General features: G+C 44.5%; 1 protein-coding gene across 1 annotated transcript; it reads right to left on the bottom strand.

The window, feature by feature from the left end:
- Nucleotides 1–1,890: 1,890 nt before the first annotated feature.
- Nucleotides 1,891–22,047, bottom strand: FCMR (Fc fragment of IgM receptor). Its single transcript, XM_042782474.1, is given in 10 exon segments — nt 1,891–2,067; nt 5,949–6,007; nt 6,231–6,389; nt 6,766–6,893; nt 11,359–11,581; nt 13,284–13,424; nt 14,147–14,479; nt 21,805–21,859; nt 21,861–21,925; nt 22,011–22,047. Coding segments are annotated over 10 exon segments (1,377 nt in total).
- Nucleotides 22,048–22,579: the final 532 nt, after the last annotated feature.

Raw genomic sequence — 22,579 nt, 5'->3', positions numbered from 1 at the left:
GCTTAAAGTGCCTGGCACGAAGCAAGCTCCCACTGAACACTGCATTCCCTGCCTGTACTCCCCACTCCTCCCCTCCACCCCATTCCCTTGGATGTCCTCCTTTTCTTATCCTACTTATTCTTTCCTTATCTGCCCCTTGAGAGGGTGCCAGTATCAAAGTGACATTGCTGATGTTGTTCCTGTACCTGGAGGTATTTTCCAATCTGTAAAGACATCTCTTGCTGATAAAAGGCGGTCTGGCAGTCTTTCCTTTCTGTTTTTGGACAGGTGCCCAGTGAGGCTGAGTTGTTTGTCTAGGAAAGGCCTCCTTCCTAATAGTCAGACTCAGCACTCTCTCTTCTCAATCTCAGGCTGAACTTGTGGTTGACTGAAATCCAAAGATAGAGTATCTCACTGTGACCTTGCTCTGAAAACCCCAAATGGAAAGTGTGTATGTAGGAGGTGGGATGTCTCTTCTACCTGGAAGGAAATGCGATTGCAGAGTCCCAGGCCCTCCAGGAACCCCAAACTGATATCAGTTACCTCCCCACCTTGATATCAGTTACCTAGAACTGGCAGAAAGATGAGTTGTATTTCTGAAAATAGAGAAGTGTAATGATTTTGGACAAAGGGGTGCTGGAACAGACCCAAGTTAAGATGTTAAGATACATGTACAAAGATCCGTTCTGGGCTACGTGTGAGGGATAAAGAGATGACAAAGACTATGTCTAAAAGAGGTGAAATACTGGGGGCAGGGCCCTTGTGTGCATGAAGGCACGGTAACTTGGAGTGAAGAGGATTTATATAGAGAAGTTATCTGCTTCTTAATCCTGGGCCTAACTTTGATGTAGCTTGGCTTTCATTAACCAGGAAACTGATGGGGGAACCAATAATGCTAAATGCATTGAGGACTAACAACAAGCACGGTTCTGAAAATTTAGAATCCTTTGTTACATCAAAATCATTTGCCCTTTCCAGAGGACTCAACAGAAGTGGAAAGCTCACTAGCAAGGGCCAGGCTTAGAATCAGGGTAAGCACGTTCCCAGGGTTGTTTCCATAGCAGCCTCCTTCCTAGCTTCTCGGGCAGAGGCATGTCCCCGTGCCCACCCACCAGACCCACTGCTGCTGAGTCAATTCTGACTCATAGCAATCCTATAGGACAGAGAACTGTCCTATACAGTTCCCAAAATTGTAAATTTTTATGGAAGCAGACTGCCACGTTTTTCTCCCACAGAAACAGCTGGTGAGTTCTAACTGCAAACCTTTCAGTTAACAGCCAAAGCTTTAACCACTGCACCACCAGGGCTCCGTGAAGCAGCCTCAAAAACCAAACCAAATTCACTGCCATTGACTGGATTCTGATTCAGCGACACTACCCCCCCCCACACACACACACACACAGACCCCGTTGAGTTTCCAAGGCTGTAAATATTTACGGAAGCAGACTGCCTCATCTTTCTTCCACAGAGCCGCTGGTGGGTTTGAACTATTGACCTTTATAGTTAGCAGCCAAATGCCTTAACCATTACACCACCAGAGTTCCTTCTGAAGCAGCCTAGGGTCTTCTATTTGCCTGGGAAGGGCTCCTGAAGCAACAGCTGTGTCTATGCTCCAGCCTAATACCATGTAGTCTAGAGCTAGGTAGAAGGGCCCTATGATCTAGGAAGTTTAGGAAACACTCTGCAAATCCTGTAGCCTGGAAAGGAAGTAGATGGCATCAGGACAAATGCCCTGCATGCCCAGAGCCCACATGACAACCACAGGTGACTGCAAAGGTGTGTAAGAGGAGCTGGGGGCAGAGTTACTCAGGGCAGACGGATTGGGGAACAGTGTTGACATGGGCAGTAGGAAGTGATGGGGGCTCTGAGAACTGATGGAATAGGTGTTGGGACTCAGCAGGCAGATGAGACTCATGGGCACAAAGGCCCGGGCCTGGGAGCACAGCTGGGGAGATGAGTCAGGAAAGGAATATTGACATAGTCATCTGAATCAGCATCCTCTGTCTTGGCAGGAGGCTGGTGGTAGCAGCTCACATATTCACAGTCGGTCTTCAGGGGCGGGTCATGGAACCAGGGAGCTTCAGGCACCTGGGAACAACCAAGGAAGCATCAGTAGATCTGGGCAAGGTAATTTTAGTATCTGTCCAGGCAGAGATCAGCACAGTGGACAATGGGGGCATATGCCTGGTTGCTGACTTCCCGAAGGCAAACACACAGAGGTGGCTGAGTTCCAACAAGTGGTCCAGCCCTGAGAATTTTTGGGGTGGCATCTCACAGTAGATCTAATGTGGGCAGGAAATGCCCTAAATGGATGGGGTGCAGGCTACAATCATGTGGCTCAGCACTGGTCAGAAGGAGTTTCCCCTTGGGGATTAGATGAGGTGATTTGTGGAACAAATATGCATCTCCTAAGGAGTGATGTAGAAGTAGGTGAGTCATCCCCTGCACCCCTGTAATGGCTAAGAGAGGCTGTGATGTGGCATGACAGTGCATTCCTGGAAGGGGCTGGGTGGTGACTGGGAAGAAGACAGCAGGCCATGTTGGGAGAGTGGTGCTTCTCTCCCTAAACAGAGACTTCAGGATCTTCTGCCTTCAGAATGGTCAGTTCTGAGAGGACAGAGCTGTACCAATGACTCTGACATGGCACAATTATTGTAACATCCACCAAAGAAGGCTGCATGCTCTGCAGTCACATATTTAAACACAAGCACTGAAAGGTGAATCTATCCCCTGAACATAGCAGGCACTCGGTAAGTGCTTGTGGAAAAGAGCTTTTGCTTTTTTATACTTTACCAAAGGGGAAAGCAGCAGCAGCTTGCTTACAAAATATCTCCCACTGCCTGTTACAGCTCATCATTTGAGATGATGAACTTACTTGATATTTAATCATTTAAGATTAAAATGCTCCTTGTGAAGCAGGGTTTTGAACTGATTTATTCCAGTGCAATCCCCTGCTGAGAATTTGCATTTCCACCTGGGATATATACTGAATTCCAATCTACATTTTAACAAGATCTATAAGAATCATCTTCAGATCTTGTTAAAATGCAGATTTGGATTGAGTGTATCTGGGGTGGAAATGAAAATTCTCAGCAGGGGGTTGAACCAGAATGAACTGGTTTGAAGCCCTGCTGTGAAGGCTAAATATTCAGTCATCAATCTTTTGTACCTTATTGTAAACTGGTTTCATCAGTTACCTTTCACCTGTCCCTAATAGTTGGAATGAGTTTTTCGGGCAGGGAGGGAACAGGGTAAGATTTTAGTGGGTGAGGTCTGTGTGGTCACAGGCAGTTCAAGGGAAAAGAGCTGGTGTAAGGGTGGAGCAGATGAAGGCCAGGCCTGGGATGAGGGGAGGGACCATTTCAGCACCTTCAATATTTAGCACCAACTCTGTTGTTAGGTGCTGTGGAGTCAATTCTGACTCGCAGTGACCCCATGTAACAGAGTAGAACTGCGCATAGGGTTTCTCAGGCTGTAATCTTTACAGAGCAGACCATCAGTTCTATCTCCTGTGGGGTCTCTGGGTGAGTTTGAACCACCTTTCAGTTAGCAGTGGAGTGTTTAACTGTTGCACCATCAGGGTTCCTTCCAGAATACTGAATTTGAGTATCAAGGATGGCCAGAGGTTTTGGCAAAAAATTTATTAACAAAGAGATAGAATCTTTCAAGGAAAAAGTCTGAGCAGTGGACAAGCCAGAGTCATGGATATTGCTGGCAGGACTATTCCTGGCTAGTGTGAACCTTGTCCAGCAAGAATGGGTGAGAGCAAGTTCAAGAAGCTGGAGGTGACTTTGGCAGAACTGCTAATTGTTACTGGGTATCCCTCTCTCTTTTTAGCAAGAAACATAATTGCACAGCCAAAGACGTCATTGTTCAGCCGCCCTTGAAGACAGCTGTGGTCACATGACTAAGTTCTGGCCAATGGAATATAAGTGGAAGTGATGTGGTTAAAGGGCTCAGCTGCTAAAGGAAAGGTCAGCAGTTCCAACCCATTAGCCGCTCTTCAGGAGACAGATGAAGTAATCTGCTTTCTTAAAGATTTCCAGCCTTGGAGACCCTATGGGTCAATTCTACTCTATCCTACAGGGTTGCTATGAGTTGGAATTGACTTGATGGCAAAGGATTTGAATTTTTGTTTGCTTGTTTGTTTGTTCTTAAAGAAGCAGCTTTGAATTATGGTGTTGGGGAAGAATACTGAAAACACCATGGACTGCTGGAAGAACAAACAATCTCTCCTAGAAGAAGTACAGCTGGAATGCTCCTTGGAAGTGAGAATGGCCAGACTTTATCTCACGTACTTGGGTCACGTTGTCAGAGGGACCATTCCCTGGAGAAAAATATCATGCTTGGGACAGTAGATGGTCAGCAAAAAAAGGGGAAGGGCTTCAACCAGATGGATTGACACAGTGGCTGCAACAATGGGCTCAAGCATAGCATATGTTGTTCATAGGGTCACTATGAGTAGAAACCAACTCCACAGCACAACACCTAACAACAACAACAAAGAAGCATATGTTTGTCCTTCACATTTTCTTTCTCCCTCCTATGGGTTGGGATGTGGACAGGTGCTAGTGATTGAGCTTTGACCATGGACCAAGCAAGACTCCAGCATATCATGGAGCAAGACAGAAGGAATCTCAGTCTCTGGATGACCTCATGGAGTAGGTCACCCTCTTACCCCCTCCCGTCTCTGCCTCTGGATCTTTACCTGAGAGGAAAATAGACTTCCATCTCGTAAACCCTGCATTTTGAGGTCTATTGTAATAGTTTAGTCTATACCTTAACTATGAGGCATTGTTCATTCTCGCCTTCCACATGGGAGACTCAAGTTTGATTCTCCACCAATGTACCACATATGCAGATATGTGTGTATGTGCAGCCACCATCTGTCTGTCAGTGGAGGCTTTTGTGTTGCTATGATGCTGAACAGGTTTCAGAAGAGCTTCTACATGAAGATGGGCTAGAAAGAAAGGCCAGGCAACCTCCTTCTGAAAATCAGCCAATGGGTCACAATGACCCAACCTGCAACCAATCAAGGCACAATAACAACACCTTAATCAAAACAAGGAGTTTGACACTTTTTTTTTTTTTTTTTTTTCCTGGTTCCTGAAATAATAGTGTTTTTGCCACTGTGGGCTACTTTAGAGGGAGAAAAAAAAAAGTTCTTTTTCTTAATTTGTAAAAACAAAGACAAATGGATAGTTAAAGGCTTTTTACCAATCCACCAACAGCCATTGATAGAAAAATGGGTTCTCTATGTCTATTCCTGGGAGTTCTGGTAGCGTAGTGTCTAAGGCACTTGACTGCTAACCAGAAGGCTGGTGGTTCAAACCCACCAGCCACTCCTCGAACGGAAGGTTGGGCAATCTACATCCGTAGTGATATTGCCTCGGAAACCTAAGGAGGGGTAGCTATGAGTCCACGGCACATAACATGTCCATTCCTAGACTTAAAGAGGACTTCCTCTACCTGACGCAAATCCAGAGATTTGCATCTCTGCGAAGGCATCATCTAGGCCAGACTTGACTATGTCAGTGATGGATAAATGACCTCCTCTCATCTTAGAGAATTTATTACAAAGTTCTCCCTTATATTACAGTGAAACTGAATGGGTAGCCTCCATTCCCTTAGGACCTCCTACAGTGTAAGTTTTTGGCATTAAAGTCCTTCCTATATTTGTAGCCTTACCATCTATCATCCCCTATCAAGCTACTGGCATCGATACATATTTATCCCACGAGAACTGCATGGCTAAAAGCCATATACCTAAGTTTATCACAATTCCTTAGTAGGCAGTCTACTGACACCATCAAAGGAAGGAACTGGTAACAACTTGTTTGCTGGGCTCAAGGCCCAGAACCTGCTGGGAAAGTCGGAGCCCTGCAGCTAAACTATGCTGGAGTAAAAGCGCTCGGGTCACCGCCCACGTCTGAGGCCGCCTGCCACTCAAGGGAAGGGGCGGAACTTACCTGGGGCTGGGCGGTGGGCTGGGGTGATCCTGTGGCTGGGAGAGGTGTCGGCGCCGAACCTAAGGGGGACCGGGAAAGCAGAGATGAAAGCATACCCTAGGGGCCCAGCATTACCCGCACTTCTAGCTAGATTCTTCCGGAAACGCTAGGAAAGGCAAGCGAGCAGGGCAGTGCCGGGCTTTCCCGAGAGCCGCGGGGCAGAGTGTGGGGCACACCCTCGGGCCGGATGCGTCGGTTCCTGCAGCCCGCCCGCCAGCGCTGCTCGCTCGCGCACTCGCTCACTTGCAGTGTGTTCTCCCCGAGCTCTCTGCGGGCAGGCGCTGTAGATGTTTTGGGAACGCTGCCGCTGCGACACTCGAAGCCACTGCGAAGACCGGGGCCGCTGGGAGGCCTCTAGGGCGCGCAGCCTAATCGCCAGACGACGGACCCTCCTGGAGAGGACTTCTCCGCAAAGCCACAGGCAGGGAGGGAGGAAAATGGTGTCAAGAGTTCTGTGGCTACCCCCTCCCCACACTCGCGCTTAAAATGCTAAAGTAGTCCCCTTCCCCTAGACATGTCAGTGTCTGACTTGAAGATGCTCAGAAGTGTGCAGAATGTATGAGGTGGCTCTCCCCTACACGGAAGACTAAAACGTCCAGGCCACTTTCCACGCGTCCCCATTTGCAAGCCATCGGGCCCCATCTCCCTTCCTTACACCTAACTGCTCACCCATCGCTTCCTGAGTTTCCCTGGCGTGCTGGGAAAGTGGGTATCCGAATGTCCTGGGCCTGATGGGCAGCTCAGCTCTCCCTGCGGAGCCCTGAGTCCTGGTGCTCACCTTTCCTCCTTTGAATGGCCCTTTTCACCACCATCCCCAGAAGTGCCAGGAGCATAAGACCCAGGATGGTGGGGATCAGGATGTGAAATCCTTGGTCCTCATAAGGAGATGACCCATAGTTGAAGGCTCTGAGGAGAAAAGGAAAGGAAGCAAGGAAGATAGTACTCTTGAATGGACAACATTTTTGCAAACTGTCTCACAGATTTGCCCCTTTGTGTTAAGAATCCACTCCCATCTCCCTCCCTCCCCAAAAAAGCTTTGTCTAGGGAATTAGGAAATCTGGGTCCAAATTCAGATTCTGCCTTTTACTGGCTGAGTGAGCTTGAAAAACCAGCTCTTCTGAGCCTTACCAGAAACGAAAACCAAACTCACTGCCATCAAGTTGGAGCCGACTCATAGTGACCCCTCCTTGGGTTTCCAAGGTGGTGTCACTATGGAAGTAGATTGCCCAACCTTCCTTCCGAGGAGTGGCTGGTGAATTTGAATCACCAGCCTTCTGGTTAGCAGTCAAATGCCTTAGGCACTACACCAACAAATGGAGATAGTACAACCTGTATCCCAAAACTGTTATGAGGATGAAGTAAAATAACAAATAAAAAGAACTCAATGCACATGGTCTGTGCCAGTTGCTGTGTGTCAGAGTAGACTGTGTTCCACGCACGGTTTTCAATGGCTGATTTTTCGAAAGTACATCCCCAAGCCTTTCTCCAGAGGTTCGTTCATCTAGGTGGAGTCCAACCTTCAGTCTCCTTCCTTTCAGTTAATAGGGGTCCAGGTACTCCACACCTGGTCTGAAGCAGGGCTACATGAATGTCAGTTTTCCTCTCAACTTTCTGCACCTCAGTTTCCTCATAAGATTATTGCCAGGTATTAAATGACTTAATACTCATCCACAGTTTGCTTCTTGTAACTGTACTGTCTGTTGAAAAGAGGTTGTTTTTCTCGTGGTGTTTCTTCTACCTGGAAGATCTTCCTCCATCTTCTCTATGCATTGAACTCTTACATTCCTTAAAGACCAATGTAAAAGTCCTCTTTTCTTCCCCAATCATAGTAAAGCCAGAATCAATTTGTGTGTGTGTGTGTGCTCTGTTTTCTCAATTTTGTATTCAACCCATCACAAGTCTTACTGTAGTTAGACTCCCATTAGTTAGTGAGACCTGGATTATTTTTCATGGTGTCATCTTTTTACATCTTTAAGATATAGCACAGTGCCTAGTACATAGTGGAGACTCAGAAAATTTTTGTTGCATTGCTTTAACTACTGGTAGGATGATGTGACTTAATGAACTAGGATACAAGAGTCCTGTGGTGTAGGCGTAGTGCCTAAGGCATTTGACTGCTAACCAGAAGGTTGGTGGTTCAAACCCACCAGCCACTCTGCAGAAGGAAGACTGGGCAATGTACTTCCTTAAAGACTTACTGCCTCGGAAACCCAAAAGAGGTCACTATGAGTCAGAATCAACTGGATAGCAATGAGTTTCTTTCTTTCTTTCTTTTTTTTTTTTTTTTAGACCTTTCCTGTGACATGTTGGGTAAGGCATTTGGTTGCTAACAAGAAAATTGCCGGATTCTGTGGGAGAAAGATGAGGTAATCTACTTCTGTACGGATTTACAGCCTTGGAAACCCAGTGGGGGTCATTATGAGTCGGAATCAACTCAGTGGCAGTGGGTTTGAGTTTGGTACTTCTTCTGTTCTTGATTTCATTATCTATAAAACCCAAGTGATTTTGAAGGTCCCTAACATGTTTGTTTTTTGCTAAGCAAAAATAATTCCAATTATAGTGTTTTGGGGGAAGTCATTGATAATGCTGCCCCCTAGCGGTCAGTTTTAGCACTTTCCTGAACTACACCCAACCTTTAGACCAGTGCTGTCTAATAGAAAAACAATGTGGGTCATATATGTAATTAAAATTTTTCTAGATGGCACATTAAAATTGGTTTTAAATATAACCAGGACTTCTGTTTACTGATTCAGGAAATAGGTGAAAGGGAAAGTAATTTTAATAAAAAATCTTATTTAGCTTAATTCATCTAAACTACTATCATTTCTACATATAATTTATAGAAAACTTATACTGAGACACAGAACAATCTTTTTTTCTCATACTAAGTCTTTAAAATCTGGATCTCAATTCAGACGAGCCGCATTTCATTTGTTCAGTGCCATATGTAGTTCCTGGCTGCCATACGGGACAGCACAGCTGTACATCAACAGATCTCAATTCTGACTGCATTTGGAATCACTTAGAGAGTTTAGAAAAATATCATTCCTGGGCTCCATTTTTGAGCATCTGATTAAATTGATCTGCAGTGACTTAGCCATCAGTTGTTTTCTTTTTCTTAAAATTCTCCCCAACCAAAAGCAAACCCACTGCTGCCTAGTTGGTTCTGACTCATAGAGACCCTATAGGACATATCAGAACTTCCCCAGAAGGTTTCCAAGGCTGTAAATATTTACAAAAGCAGACTGCTTCATCTTTCTTCCATAGAGCAACTGGTGGATTCAAACCACCAACCATATGGTTTGTAGCCAAATGCTTTAACCACTCTACCAGCAGAGCTCCTTAAAAATTCTTCCAGGAAACATTTATATATGGAAGGACACTTTCTTTGTTGGTTACCAGGGTGGGAGGGGAGGAGAGGAAACACTGTAAAAATTTACAAAATAAATTAAAATCAAATAAAATCTTAAAAAAAAAAATTCTCCCAAGGTAATTCTAATAACAACATGTAACACTTAGTACTTGTAAATGTCAAGCACTTGTTCTAACTCATTAATCCTCACAATGGTCCTATGAGGTGACAAATGAAGAAAGTGACACAGTGGTTAAGTGAACTTCCAGGTGAGAGCACTAGATGGTATCAGCTTGGGTGTCAGTGCCATACTCTTAAGTATTATAATACTACAGTCAGTGCGGAAGCTACACATATGGAAAGGGCCACTTTGTGCCATAAATTGTAAAAGTTAAGTGGTTTAAAAAAACAACCACCAAACTTTTTATTGTGATTTGGGTGAAAGTTTACAAAGCAGATTTGTTTTACATCTTGTTTGGCTGAGAGTTAAGTCACAGGAGTGAATTCAATTCCAGGCCTAAAGGGTGACTTGGGGCTATAGTATCAGGAGTTTCACCAGTTTCTATCAGACCAGTAAGCCTGGACTTTTTTTTTTTTCAGTTGTTTTTATTTTTAATGATTTTGAGTTTTTGCTCCACATTTTTCTCCCACTCTATACAGGATCTCCAATTTTGACCCTTTCCGAGTGGTTGGCATTGGTAGCCAGGCACCATCTAGTTCTTCTGTTCTCAGGGTCATATAGGCTGAGGTTCTCATGGCCTGTTAGTCCTTTGGGCTAACAGTTTCCATGTGCCTTTGATTTTCTTCAGCCTTCTTTGCTTCAGATGAGGAGAGAGCAATTGTTGCATCTTAGATGACCACTCACAAGCTTTTAGGACCTCAGTTGTTACTCACTGAAGTAAGATGTAGAACAATATTTTTGTATATACTATGTTGTGACAATTGAGCTTGATGTCTTCTGCAACCATGATCCCCAGCCTACAGGCCCAGGGACTCACTCCCTCAAGGTGCTTGGTTGTAGTTAAGAAGTTATTCTAAATTTGCCTCCTGTTAGTTTTAAACTACACATGGACATTTTTATACCACATACAAATACATATGTAGAAATATCATGTGCCAAAGCTATGTATGGTGGTGGGTATATTCCCACTCACCTATCCATGTCTGATCTTCTTGCTTACCTACCTATGTATGCACCCATAGATTAGTGTTTGCTGTTACTGATAATGCAGTATTTTGTATGCAATAGTATTTGCCTTTATTGTACGTATGTCTTATGTACCTCTCATGTCTTCCTTTTCCTTAGGGATATTGTTCTACTTACATGCTTTTGTTGTATTGCTTTTCCTTTCACCCATATCAAACCTGTCTCTTAATTATCCATCTGTTTTCTCTCCCTTCCCCTCCTCTCTCATTCCTGGTAACCAACAAAGAAAATTTCCTTCCCTGTGTAAACTTTCCTTGACTCCATAATACTGGACTCATACAATATTTGTCCTTCTGTGAAGTAGATTATTTTTAGTTGTTATTTTCATTTAGTTCCTCCTCATTAAAACAGATGTGAATGCTTATTGAGTGACTGAAAGTGTTGGCTCACATCTCTACAGAGCCTCCTTTGTTGACAGGGAGACGTTGGCAAGCGGATGCTCATTACTGGAACTGTGTTAATGTGCCATAGACACAGGTTGTATGTTTCAGAGTGGCCTTCTTGGGATGAAGCAGGAAGGTCTCTAATGGTGAATGTTGCAGGAGGATGTCCGTGGACCTCTTAACTCTAGCCTATTTTGCCTGAAGATTGCCTCATCTGGTGCCATAGAAAAGGAGCTCTGGTGGTGCAGTGACTAAAGGCATTCAGCTGCTAACCAAAAGGTCAGCAATTCAGGCCCACCAGTTGCTCCATGGGAAAAAGACGAGGCAGTTTGCTTCCTTAAAGATTTACAGCCTTGGAAACCCTGTGGGGTCACTATGAGTCAGAATTGAGTAGATGGTAATAGGTTGGGTGCTATAGAGACTCCTTACCTCTGTCTGTGCAGCCTGGTTTGGTCGTTGTAGCTGGCCGGCTGGGGCCAGAACTGCTCCTCCTGGGCTGAGGTCTTTGAGGCTGTGGTAGATGGCAGGGGTGTTGGGGGCTTATCAGCTGCCACTGAAGATGCTCTGGAAATTGGAGGTCGGTGGGGGATTGGGGTTTGGGGGGATGGGTGATGGACTGGAGGGGTCTGGGTCCTTTGATCTGGTGTGGTTGCTGTAGGAGATAGGAAAACGTGACCTTCCATATACACACTGTAGTCTCTAGCAGGATTGAGTCACTATCTCTTTCCCCAACACACTCTTTGTCTGTGTGTGTGTGTGTGTGTGTGTTTTAGGTGCAAATTTACAGAGCAGAATTTGTTTTACATTCAATAGTTAATGTATGTTTGGTTTCACTCCCCATTACCATCCTCTCCTCCATCCACTCTCCTCCTCTCCCTTCCCAGTGACCTCCCCCATCCCTGTGCCCTTCTTTGTTATGCACTGCTGTCTGTCTAGCTTTCCCTCCAAGTGAATGCTACCCCCTCTGGTGCCCCATGGCCGATTGCTCCAAGGGATGTATCTCCATATAGTAGGTGGATGAATCGCCCTGGGTTGGGTGTTCTCTGCATGTAAGTCTTACTACTGTTGGGCTGAGAGCCAGCTCTTGGAACTGAGTTTTATCCCAGGCCCAAAGTGCCTCCCAGGGCCATAGTCTTGGAGGTCCCACCAGACTCCATCCGACCAGTAATTCTGGTCATTATTGCCCAACATACTCTTTTTTCCTTTCACCCAGACCACCTTTGTTCTTACAGTTCTTATGACCTACGATGTTGGTCATATGCCATCAAGTCGGACCCAACTCACACTGACCCCTTGTTGGGTTTCCGAGGCAGTATCACTACAGAAGTAGATCGCCCAACCTTCCTCGGGAGAATTCTTAGACGCATATATGGGAAGTAGTGCCTATGTCAATTAATTATAACTTGCTGAATGATCTCTCACAGTTGGCAGTGGAAACTGTGGACATGGAGAATAGAAACTGTTCATGGACCCCCAACCCCTCAAGTGGCACCCAGGGCATGTGCCGTAACTGGTACACCCCAGATAGGTCTCTGCTTCTTAGCATGTCATCTACACCTAGAAAATTCCTAGCTATATTTGCTTCAAATACCACTTCCTCTAGAAAACCTTCCATAACTTCCCAGGCAGAACAGCTAGCTCTCCCCCATCTCAGCATGGGGCAACCTTGTTTGTAGTTCTATCCAAGTCTGCCTCATGCCATATTTGTGGGGATACATTCTCCCTGTCCCACACCACATACTTTCGGTATAGGATACACTCAATTACACTATCCCTTTTCGTACCCAGGAGGGTCCCCTAGTGCAATATTATTCAATTAATGTATCTGCCTTACATGGTAGATGTAAGGATATGATGGAAATATTGCATGTCAAAATATGTTTGAAAATGAAAAATCATTATAAAACGTAAAGGTATGTATGATCTCCAGTAATCTTTTTACTGCAAAATAATGTTGTTAAAATCACTGAATGCCAAGAGGTAGAAGACAGCTCTGTGATAAGCAGGAGGCATGAGGACCTCAGACTGGTAAGGGCCTATTCATAGGTTTTGATGGTCATTCATAAAGAGCGTGATTTTGTGAATGGAGGACAAATTCCATTACTAGTGGTGCCATCTGGTGGTGATGTTTGAGTTCTGCAAGTGAGGCCTGGTGTCTTGGCTGTAGGATAGGCTTAAAGGAAGATTTGGAAAGCAGATGTCAGGGAAGTACCCTCTCCCCAAACAGGGAAATGCCCAAGACTCAGCTCTGCTTGGCCAGCCACTCAGTGATGCACTCTATCCCCTCACACTGCTCTTCACAATGTCTGCAGCATCTCCCCCTGCCTCTCCCATCCTAGATTTGGTGAACTGACCTTTGGAAATGAATTCAGAAGGACTAGCATCTTCAGGCATCTGGAACCAAGGGGGCATAGGGGCCATCGTCTGGTATAGAAGTTCATCAAACCATCTTGGGGTCTGAGGTACTGGTTCATATTCCCAGAATGGATAAAACTCTATTGGAGGCAAGAGTAAGACAATGGTGGGCTTGAGAGGGGTACTAAGGTCTGGAGAAAGGATTTGTGGTATGAGTTGAAGTTGACTCAGCCAGGGTGCATGGCAGTAAGGGAATGATGGTAGGGCCCACCAAAGGAGCAGAAAAAGAACTGGGCTGGGGCTTCCTTGAAGGAAATATCATCTCCTCCACCCCAGTCAACATTCCCTCCAAAACTAACAGAGGGCACTGGAATTCTAAGCTGTGAGTTAATGTTGCATGTGTGTGGAGATGTCAATGGAACAGAGAAGAAAGGCAAGATTCAGGAAGAGTAAGGAATGGATCAGATCATAAAATAACAACTTTGGCCTTGAAAAGTGCCTTTCCTTATGCTCATCTCCCATATTTCTCATGGGACAATTGTGTAGGATAATTATATTCTTTTGCTTCCAATTTCCTCTGGTCTCAGAGCCTCTCCTGTCTTAACACCCCCCCCCATAGGATGGATAATACAAATAAAGAATTATCTTGCCTCTTTCATGCATTTTGAATAGAAAATTCTGTGAATTGTGAAGTTAATTGATGCTATGAGGTTTCAATTATGTGAAGCCTAATTATTGCATTGGTTAATACGGCAATACCATAAGAGTCTGGGGAACTGTTATAGCCAGATGATTGTCACAACCTCCCCAGGTGGAAATGTTTTCTGCATGAACTGAGCCTCCAGTCAGCTAGGATACCTACCACTGATGCTCAGGGTGATTTGCTGGGTCTTGCCAAGGTCTGTTTTCATGCCCACCCCACAGGCATAGACTCCGCTGTCATTCTCAGTCATCTCTTTCATCTCTACTAGGAACAAATGCCTGTCTGGGCACAGCTTCAGTTTGACTCGACCTTCATATTCTTTCTTGACAAAGTGGCCATTAGACACCACAGTGGTACATGCTCCAGATCCAGCCATCTCCCGGCACAGATAAATCCTTGTATGTGTTTTAGGCAGTGGGCATTCAAAGGTAATGGATCCACCTAGCTCTCCTTCCAGATTGACTACTGGGAGGACTTTCAGAGCTCCAAATACTGCAGGGAGAGGAGGTTAATGCAGAGGAAACTCCATCCCCAACTATTGCCCCAATCCCAACCACATCCCCAACTCCAGTCCTAAATCCAACCCTAGCCCTGGTCCCAGCACAGCTTCACTCTCATCTCCAGTCCAGTCCCAGTCCCATCTCCTCTATTAGCCATTATCAGCCAGCCCTTAGCCAGCCATCCCTCAGCCTCAGCCCTATGCTGGCCTCTAGCCTTAGCCTCATTCTCAGCTTTTTCCTACCCAACCCTATGCACAACCTCCGTTCAGCTCTATATCCAACTATAGCCCTGTGCCCAGTCCCAGCCTCATCACCAAACCCAACCCCAAGCCCGTAATGACCCAGACACCAAAACCCTGAGAATATAGTCATAACTACTCCTTCCACGGGCAGGTGCTGTGACATGGATGACCTCAAACAGCACATAACCCCCAAGTGACCTCAGTGTGATGTTGAGAGGTGTAGTGTGGCTATGCTACAACAGGTTGTCCTTTCTAGTTTTGTTTTCTTCAGGTCCCTGCGTGGTGCAAACAGTTTGCTTTCAGCTACTAACCAAAAGATTAGCAGTTCAAAGCCCTCCAGTAGCACCTCAGAAGAAAGACCTGGCAATCTACTTCTGTATGACTACAGCCATTATAAACCCTATGGAGCTCAGTTCTACTACAAAACATGTGGGGTCACTGTAAGTCAGAATAGGCAATAGGCAGACCCATCCACTCAACCATTCACCCACAGCTATATTTATTAAATCATCTGTTGTTGTTGTTGTTACGTGCCGTCGAGTCAGCCCTGATTCATAGTGACCCCTCCTTGGGTTTCCAAGGCAATATCACTACAGAAGTAGGATTGCCCAACCTTACTTCCAGGAGTGGCTGGCAGGTTTGAACTGCCAGCCTTCTGGTTAGCAGTCAAGTGCCTTAGGCACTATGCTACCAGAGCTCCTATTAAATCATCTAGCTAGTATTTATTGAATTTCTTTCATGTCACAGTTGGATAGCCAGCATCACTATCATTTAGTGGGTGAGGCAGACAATTAGGCAGCACAGTGTCATAAATCCCCTGACAGAGATCGCACAGGGCTGCTTGGAAGCGCCAAGCAGGACACCTGCACCAGACTGTTGCATAGTTTGAGGCAGGCTTCTGGAAGAAATGAAGTGTTAAGTTTTGACTTGAAGAATCGGGCATGGAGGGCAGTGGAGAGACATAGGGGACATAGATGGGAAAGCAAGTGTGAGAGTGTGTGCATGTTGTATGTGTGTTGGGAGGGATGGGAGTGCTGAATGATCTCTCATAGCTGTCAATAGAAACTGCAGCTCATCAGTCTTTGTCATAAACAAGCGTATGTTGTAGCGGAGAGAAGACAGGTCTAATGCAGTTGAACCAGCTAGAGAAGAGGGTAAGGCTGTGTAAGATTGCCCACTATGGTAAGTGGGTCCCAGGAAGTGTCTGCATATTTCTGGAAGAGGGTTCATAGAGTGGGCATGTCCTTTGGGGTGGGGCTGGGGGTTGGGTGGAGGAGGAGAAAGTCTTCCAGACTGTGAGAACAGCCCCTATAAAGGCCCATTGTGAATGAGAGCTTGGTATGTTCATGGAGCAGAGAAGTTCACACAACTCCTGAAATTCATCCACAGACCACACACTAAGAGTTTAGTTAAAAAGGGAGAATCAAGGAAAGCTTCAGGAAAGAGACAGGGCTTCTGGACAAGCAGATAGGTCTGAGGAGGTCATTCCAGTAGAGGAAAAAATAAGGTAGAAGCAAACATGGGAGCATGGGATGGAGGTTAAAATGGTAGGACAGGGGCTGGGAAGGAAGTATTTATAGCAGCATGTTTAGAGAGAGAGGCAGGGAGGCAGCCAGAAACATAAGATCTAGTGTGGACACCCTCATGGGAATAGCCCCCCACTGTTCTAAATCTGCTCAAAACAGAGACATGGTGAGATAGCTTTAGGATTGGAATATGATGATGGAAGGGTGACTTTGTGCAAAGGGTAAGACCCAGTATAAGGGGTGGGGGAATTCCTCTGTGCCTCCAGAATGCTCACACTCATGTGTGTATAAAGCCCAGCACCTGAGGGGAGAAGTACAGGAACATTTTTGGCTGAGAATGACCCAGCCAGAAGAGGGACATGAATGCTGCCTCCCCAATAATAGAAGATCATAAAATGAGCAGAGACATGGTACAACAGAGGTTGGTCATTGCTCATGCAGACACATTCAGTGGCCTCCTTCCACTCAAGGTTGGGCTTCTGCTAAGTCCCAGACTTGCTCAAATGCTGGAGGTGAACCATTAAGAGAGCTGCTGAGTATATTGAGTTCTGATCAACAAGGGAGCACTAGTTGGTGACGTGAAATGACCAGAATCTCAGGAAAAAATAACCACGTTTCCTTAGAGTTCATAATAGCTACTAACATACATCCAAACTTTGAAAGGCAGATTTCCAAAACTAATCATCTAAACAAATTCTAATCTCCTGGTTAGAATTCTAAAATAGCACAGTGTGCCTAAGAGTCATCTGGGGTGAAATTACCAAGATGCAGATGACCTGGTCCTACCCTGAGGTATGGTGATTACATCTGTCTAGAAGGAAGGTTGGGCAATCCTACTTCCGTAGTGATACTGCCTCAGAAACCCAAGGAGGGGTCGCTATGAGTCGACTGGAGGGCACATAACAACAACAACAGGGTAGAGCCCAGGGATTTGCATTTAAAAGATGTGTTCCAGGTGTCTTTGCATTTCTACAATTCTAGGCTACATAGCCACATTGACAAAAGATTCTGTGGAAGAAAGGGAGGAGTAGAAGGTATCTAAAGAAATAACCTGTTTGATATTAATATTGTAAAGAGGCTTTTGAGTGACATTAATCTCTAAATTGGTGGCTTGACTTTCAATGATAATGGAAGGGGAGGGGGAGATAAACCCATGGCCACTGAGTTGATTTTGACTTATAGCAACCCCACAGGGCGGAGTAGAACTGCCCCATAGGGTTTCCAAGGCTATAAATCTTTATGGAAGCAGACTGCCTCATCTACCTCCCGTGGAGTGGCTGAAGGGTTTGAATCTTTGACCTTTTTGTCAGCAGATAACTGTTTTAACCTCTGTACCACCAGAGGTCCTTGAGAAGGGGATAGATGGCTTAAAAATCACTCTCAATTGAGGGTGCCCAAGACCATGTACAGGGTTGGCAGACAATGTTTCTATAAGTGTATTTGTGTACTACAACCTTGTCCCTTGCCTGCTCTACCATATACCTGGGAATTCTTACCAAACCTTTTTTGTTTTGGTTTGGTAAGAATTCCCAGGTATATAGTAGAGTTGACAAGGAACAAAGTTGTAGTCATTTCTTGGCCACAGCCAGCTACCCAGAGGGAGTGAGTAGTTGGACCTATGGGCTTGGGACCATGGTCACAGGGGACAACAAGCTCAACTGGTATAACATACTACACAAAAACATTATTCCACATCCTACTTTGGTGAGTAGTGACTGGGATCTTAAAAGCTTGCAAGCAGCCATCTAGAAGCAATGATGGGTCTCTCCTCATCCAGAGCAAAGAAGAATGAAGAAAACCAAAGATACATGGAAACAATTAGTCCAAGTGACTGGTACACCATGCAATTCTCAGCCTATATGACTATGAGACCAGAAGAACTAGATGGCTCCTGGCTACCACTGTCAACCACTCAGAGGGGGATCTATGTAGGAAATCCTGGATAGAATGGGAGAATAATGTGGAATAAAACTCAAAATCATTTAAAAAAGAAAAAAAAAAAAAAGAACTACTAGGTTTGCTAATCTGATAGAGCCTGATGGAACTACTGAGACTGTGGCCCCTAGCTGCCCTTCAGGTCTGGAACTGAGCCCATTCCTGTGGCTTCCAGCCAAACAAAAGACAGACATATGAGCTGAACATTTACATTAGGTAGATACACTCCTTGGAGAGATCAATCATGGGAGAATAGAAGGGCTGTGTATGCACAGGGAGACAGTTCAGGGGTCAGGAGTGCATGGGAAGGAAGAACACAGGGAAGAGGTAACTATGGGGAAGAAGTGAGAGGGGAGCTGTTGTACTGTGGGAAGTTGTAGTCAATGTCATGAGACAAAGTGTATGTGAGCTGCTGTATGAAAAGTGAATTTTCTCTGTAAACTTTCACCCAAATCACAATAAAAATTTTTTTAAAAATCACTCTTAATTGATAATATAGTGTAAATATATGTGTGAAACATGGGGAAAACTCTATAATTTTCATAAAACAAAATAAAATAAAATTTCATAAGGTCTAGACTGGTGGGGATGCTCTGAAGACAGATGTTGGCTTCTGAGTAATTGAAGGAGGGAGTAGTGATGAGGAACTGACCAATTCAAGTCACAGCAGAATCTTGGCAAGTGAAGAGCTGGCCTGAGATTTTTATATTTATCAAAAGGGCCATGGTCTACAGCTTGTGCTACATATACTGGGCTTGGGGGACTATGTCTGCCCCTTACATTTGCAGAATCAGGGTAAGAATACAAATGAAAGCCCAAACACCCTATGTGTAAATATTTTAAAGTTATAGAAAAAGCTAGCAAAATGTTGAATAAAATATGTTCTATTCCTCTAACCTGACAAATTCACATACTTCTTGCATGACCACTGGAGAAAACTGGTCCTAGACTTCCTGCTCCCAGCTTCTGGTCTACCTTCATTTTCTCCCCACCTATACAGGGCCGACTCGATGGCATATAACAACAACAACAACAATACATGATGAACATCTATACATGATGAACATCCCAGCTTATATATACAAGCTCCATCAGTACCCTATGTCTTCCCAAACAGCCATGTGTGGTCATCCCTTTACAGACTTAGGGGTCACCCTCAAGAATGAGACCTAGGATAGAGGCTTGTACAGTTATTGGAAGTAGTGCTGAAGTCATTGCAACAGGAAAGTCTGGACTAGAAGAGGGAGTGTGGGCTGATGAACTCCTCACCCTGTGGGGATAAGCATGACTGAAAAAAAAAAAAAAAACTAGTGTACTCTGAAGTATAGGGGCCCAAACAAAGACTCCTCTGGCCCAGAGAGAACAGCGGTACTGCTCAGGACAGACTGTTTTTGTTAGGTGCCATCAAGCGGATTCCGACGCACAGTGACCTTATGATTAACAGAATGAAATGTTGCCCAGCCTATGTCATCTTCATGGTTGTATGTAAGGCTGAGATTGTACAGCTTGAGGTCCCCTTCCCTCTTACAGATCTTCCATTCTCCCACTCAACTTTTCTTCCCAGGCCTAAGCTTAATCAACCATCCACTGTGCCCATGATCTCACACTGCCTCTCACGGTGTCTGAGATTTCATTAAATCGCCACTCCTTTAGGCTTTTCAATCTCTCACTCACAAATATTTATTGAGTTTTTTCCATATTCAAGACACCACAGAGAAAGGAAATATGAATAAGAAACTATTTGAACCTTCAAGGATCTTACTATTAAATAACCAAAAGAAGATAGATAAACATCAACATACACTGCAAAGCAGAATGTGATCAGCCTTTGGGGTTCAGAACATAGAGCTCAGGAAAGTCTACAAGAAGAAGGAGTTTGAGATGGTCTTTGAAGGACCTATCAAAGGCAGAAGTGAGAAGAAAGATGTTCCTGAAAGAAGAACTAACATGAGCAGAGCATGGTGGCTCAGAGTATGTTCAAGGAGAAGTCCTGTTTTATTGGAGGTTAGAAAGTGCAGGGAAGTGTGGTAAGCTTAGAGTATTTAAAAAAAAAAAAAAGTTGCAAAGAAGGAGTTTGTATTTAATTCACTAAGCAGTGGAGCCTTACAAGTTTTGGGGAAGGACAATCCTATGTTTAGAATAAATACTTGTTGTTGTTGTTGTTGTTGTTATGTGCCGTTGAGTCGGACCCAACTCATAGTGACCCTTCCTTGTGTTTCTGAGGAGGTATCACTACAGAAGTAGATTGCCCATCCTTCCTTCTGAGGAGTGGCTGGTGGGTTTGAACCGCCAGCCTTCTGGTTAGCAGTCAAATGCCTTAGGCACTATGTTACCAGAGCACCTAGAATAAAGATTTAGGGAACTTAATCTTTAAGGTTAATCATGTAAGTGGAGTTGAAGGAAGTAGGAAATATAGTTAAAAGAAGATTGTATGTTCTTTTCCTTGCCAATCCCTCTGCTTCCTTTCTAGTAGAGGCTAGATTGCTTCTCATCCTGATAATTGTGGATCTAGAAATTATATTCACCACCACCAATTACCACGGGGTTGATTCTGACTCAAGGCAACCCCATGTGTGTCGGAGCATAACTGTCCTCCATCGGGTTTTTAATGGCTGAATTTTCTGAAGTAGATGGTCAGGACTTTCTTCAAAAGCACCTCCAGGTTAAAAAATCAACTGTTTACACTACCCCAGGCCTCCAGGTATGTCTGATCCAAACCATGGTGTTTTCAATCATCTTACATGCAAATATTTGCTAGTGAAAAAGGAACACATAAGAAGAGTGGATGCATTCGAACTGTGGTATTGGTAAAGAATACTGAATATACCATGGACTGCGAAAAGAATGAACAGATCATTCTTAGAAGAAATACAATCAGAATATTCCTAGAAGGGAGGATGACAAGACTTCTACTCACTTACTTTGGACATATCATCAAGAAAGAACAATCTCTAGAAAAGGACATCATGTTCAGGAAAGTAGAGAATTAGCAGAAATGAGATGATTTCTCTATGAATTGGATTGACACAATTGCCACAACAATGGACTCAAACATATAAACAACCAGGAAGATGGTGGAGGACCAGGCACCATTTATTCTGTTACGCATAAGGTTCCATGTGTCGGAGCTGAGTCAGTGGTAACTTACAATAATATAACAGAAACTATATTAATTGGCCAATTATTAGCTCAAGATCAGGATGGGAATAAATGAAAAGAGGTGTTTAACACCCATTCTGGCATTTTGAGGCTATTGTCAGAAACAGTTAAGATGGATGGAATAGCTGGTTTGGATGGTGATCAAGGAGAAGCCTGAGTTAAAATGTTGGGAATGTTGCATTTTGGATTTTGGTGGAATATTGAAGTGTGAGTGCCCAGGAATCAGTTCCATTTCCTAAGATATGGAACTCAGGAAATAGAGTAGGACTACAGAATGTAGTAGGGAGTTTTCACTTAGAATTGAAAGTTGAAAATTCAGGCGTGGAAGAGATCCAAAGAAAAATAATGCAGAGCTAAGAAGAAAGAACTTTGGAGACACCTGTGACAAGATCCAATGTTAATATAGGCTAGTATGTCTGGGAGAGGTGATGCTTTCAGATTTTATGAGTTCATACCTGACCCGAAGAGAAGTGTCTGGAAGGAAGCAAGGAGCACTGGCCGAGCATGGGTAGGACCTCGACCTTTGCCCTACCCTAGGGACTGGCTTGCCACTGAATCTGTCCAGAAACACCTGAGCTGAGAATGCCCAGCAACCCCAATACTTGTGGCCAAGGTAAACTTCATAAGAAGTCTGAGGAAGATGTGTCCCCATACAACTTACCTGGCAGGAAGTAAAGCGACAAAAGCCAGAGGTTCATGGCTCCTTCTTGAACGAGATCCCATCCGAGAGCCTCTGGAGAGGGAGGCAGAGACCCACTGCTCACTGTGGAGCCTTTCAAGATCTGAAAGAGTTTTCTGGCCCCCACAAAGAGTGAGGCTTGAAAATGAGGAAATGACACCTGTGTTGTTTGCTAACTTGCCTTATGCTAAAAAGAAAATACCAGCAGACCACAACGGAAGTCAGCAATTGAGAAAACATGTGTTAAGTGAAGATGGGTCACCAAAGTTCAAAGGTCCCCAGACAGATTCTTAAGACTCTTAGCAACTACCAGGCATGATATATCCTTGTTTTTGTCTTGGGGGAGGGGGGGCTCTTATGCCTTAGCTTTATTTGTAGGAGCCAGAGTCATTTACTTTATCCCTGTCTTCAGGATAAAAGAGCCCTCTTATCAATTTCTCCCCATTTGAGGAAAGAAGCTTGGGCCTTAAGTCAGAAGATGCTGGTTGTAGTCCTTAAAAGAAGAATAAAGAAAAACTTACTGCCATCAACTCGATTCTGAGTCATGGCGG

The sequence above is a fragment of the Orycteropus afer genome, unplaced genomic scaffold (assembly GCF_000298275.1).
Source record: "Orycteropus afer afer isolate SDZICR_OR568_19922 unplaced genomic scaffold, OryAfe1.0 scaffold00013, whole genome shotgun sequence".
NCBI lineage: Eukaryota > Metazoa > Chordata > Mammalia > Tubulidentata > Orycteropodidae > Orycteropus > Orycteropus afer.
The sequence above is the reverse complement of the archived record's forward strand: the minus strand, read 5'-3'. Positions and strand labels throughout refer to the sequence as shown.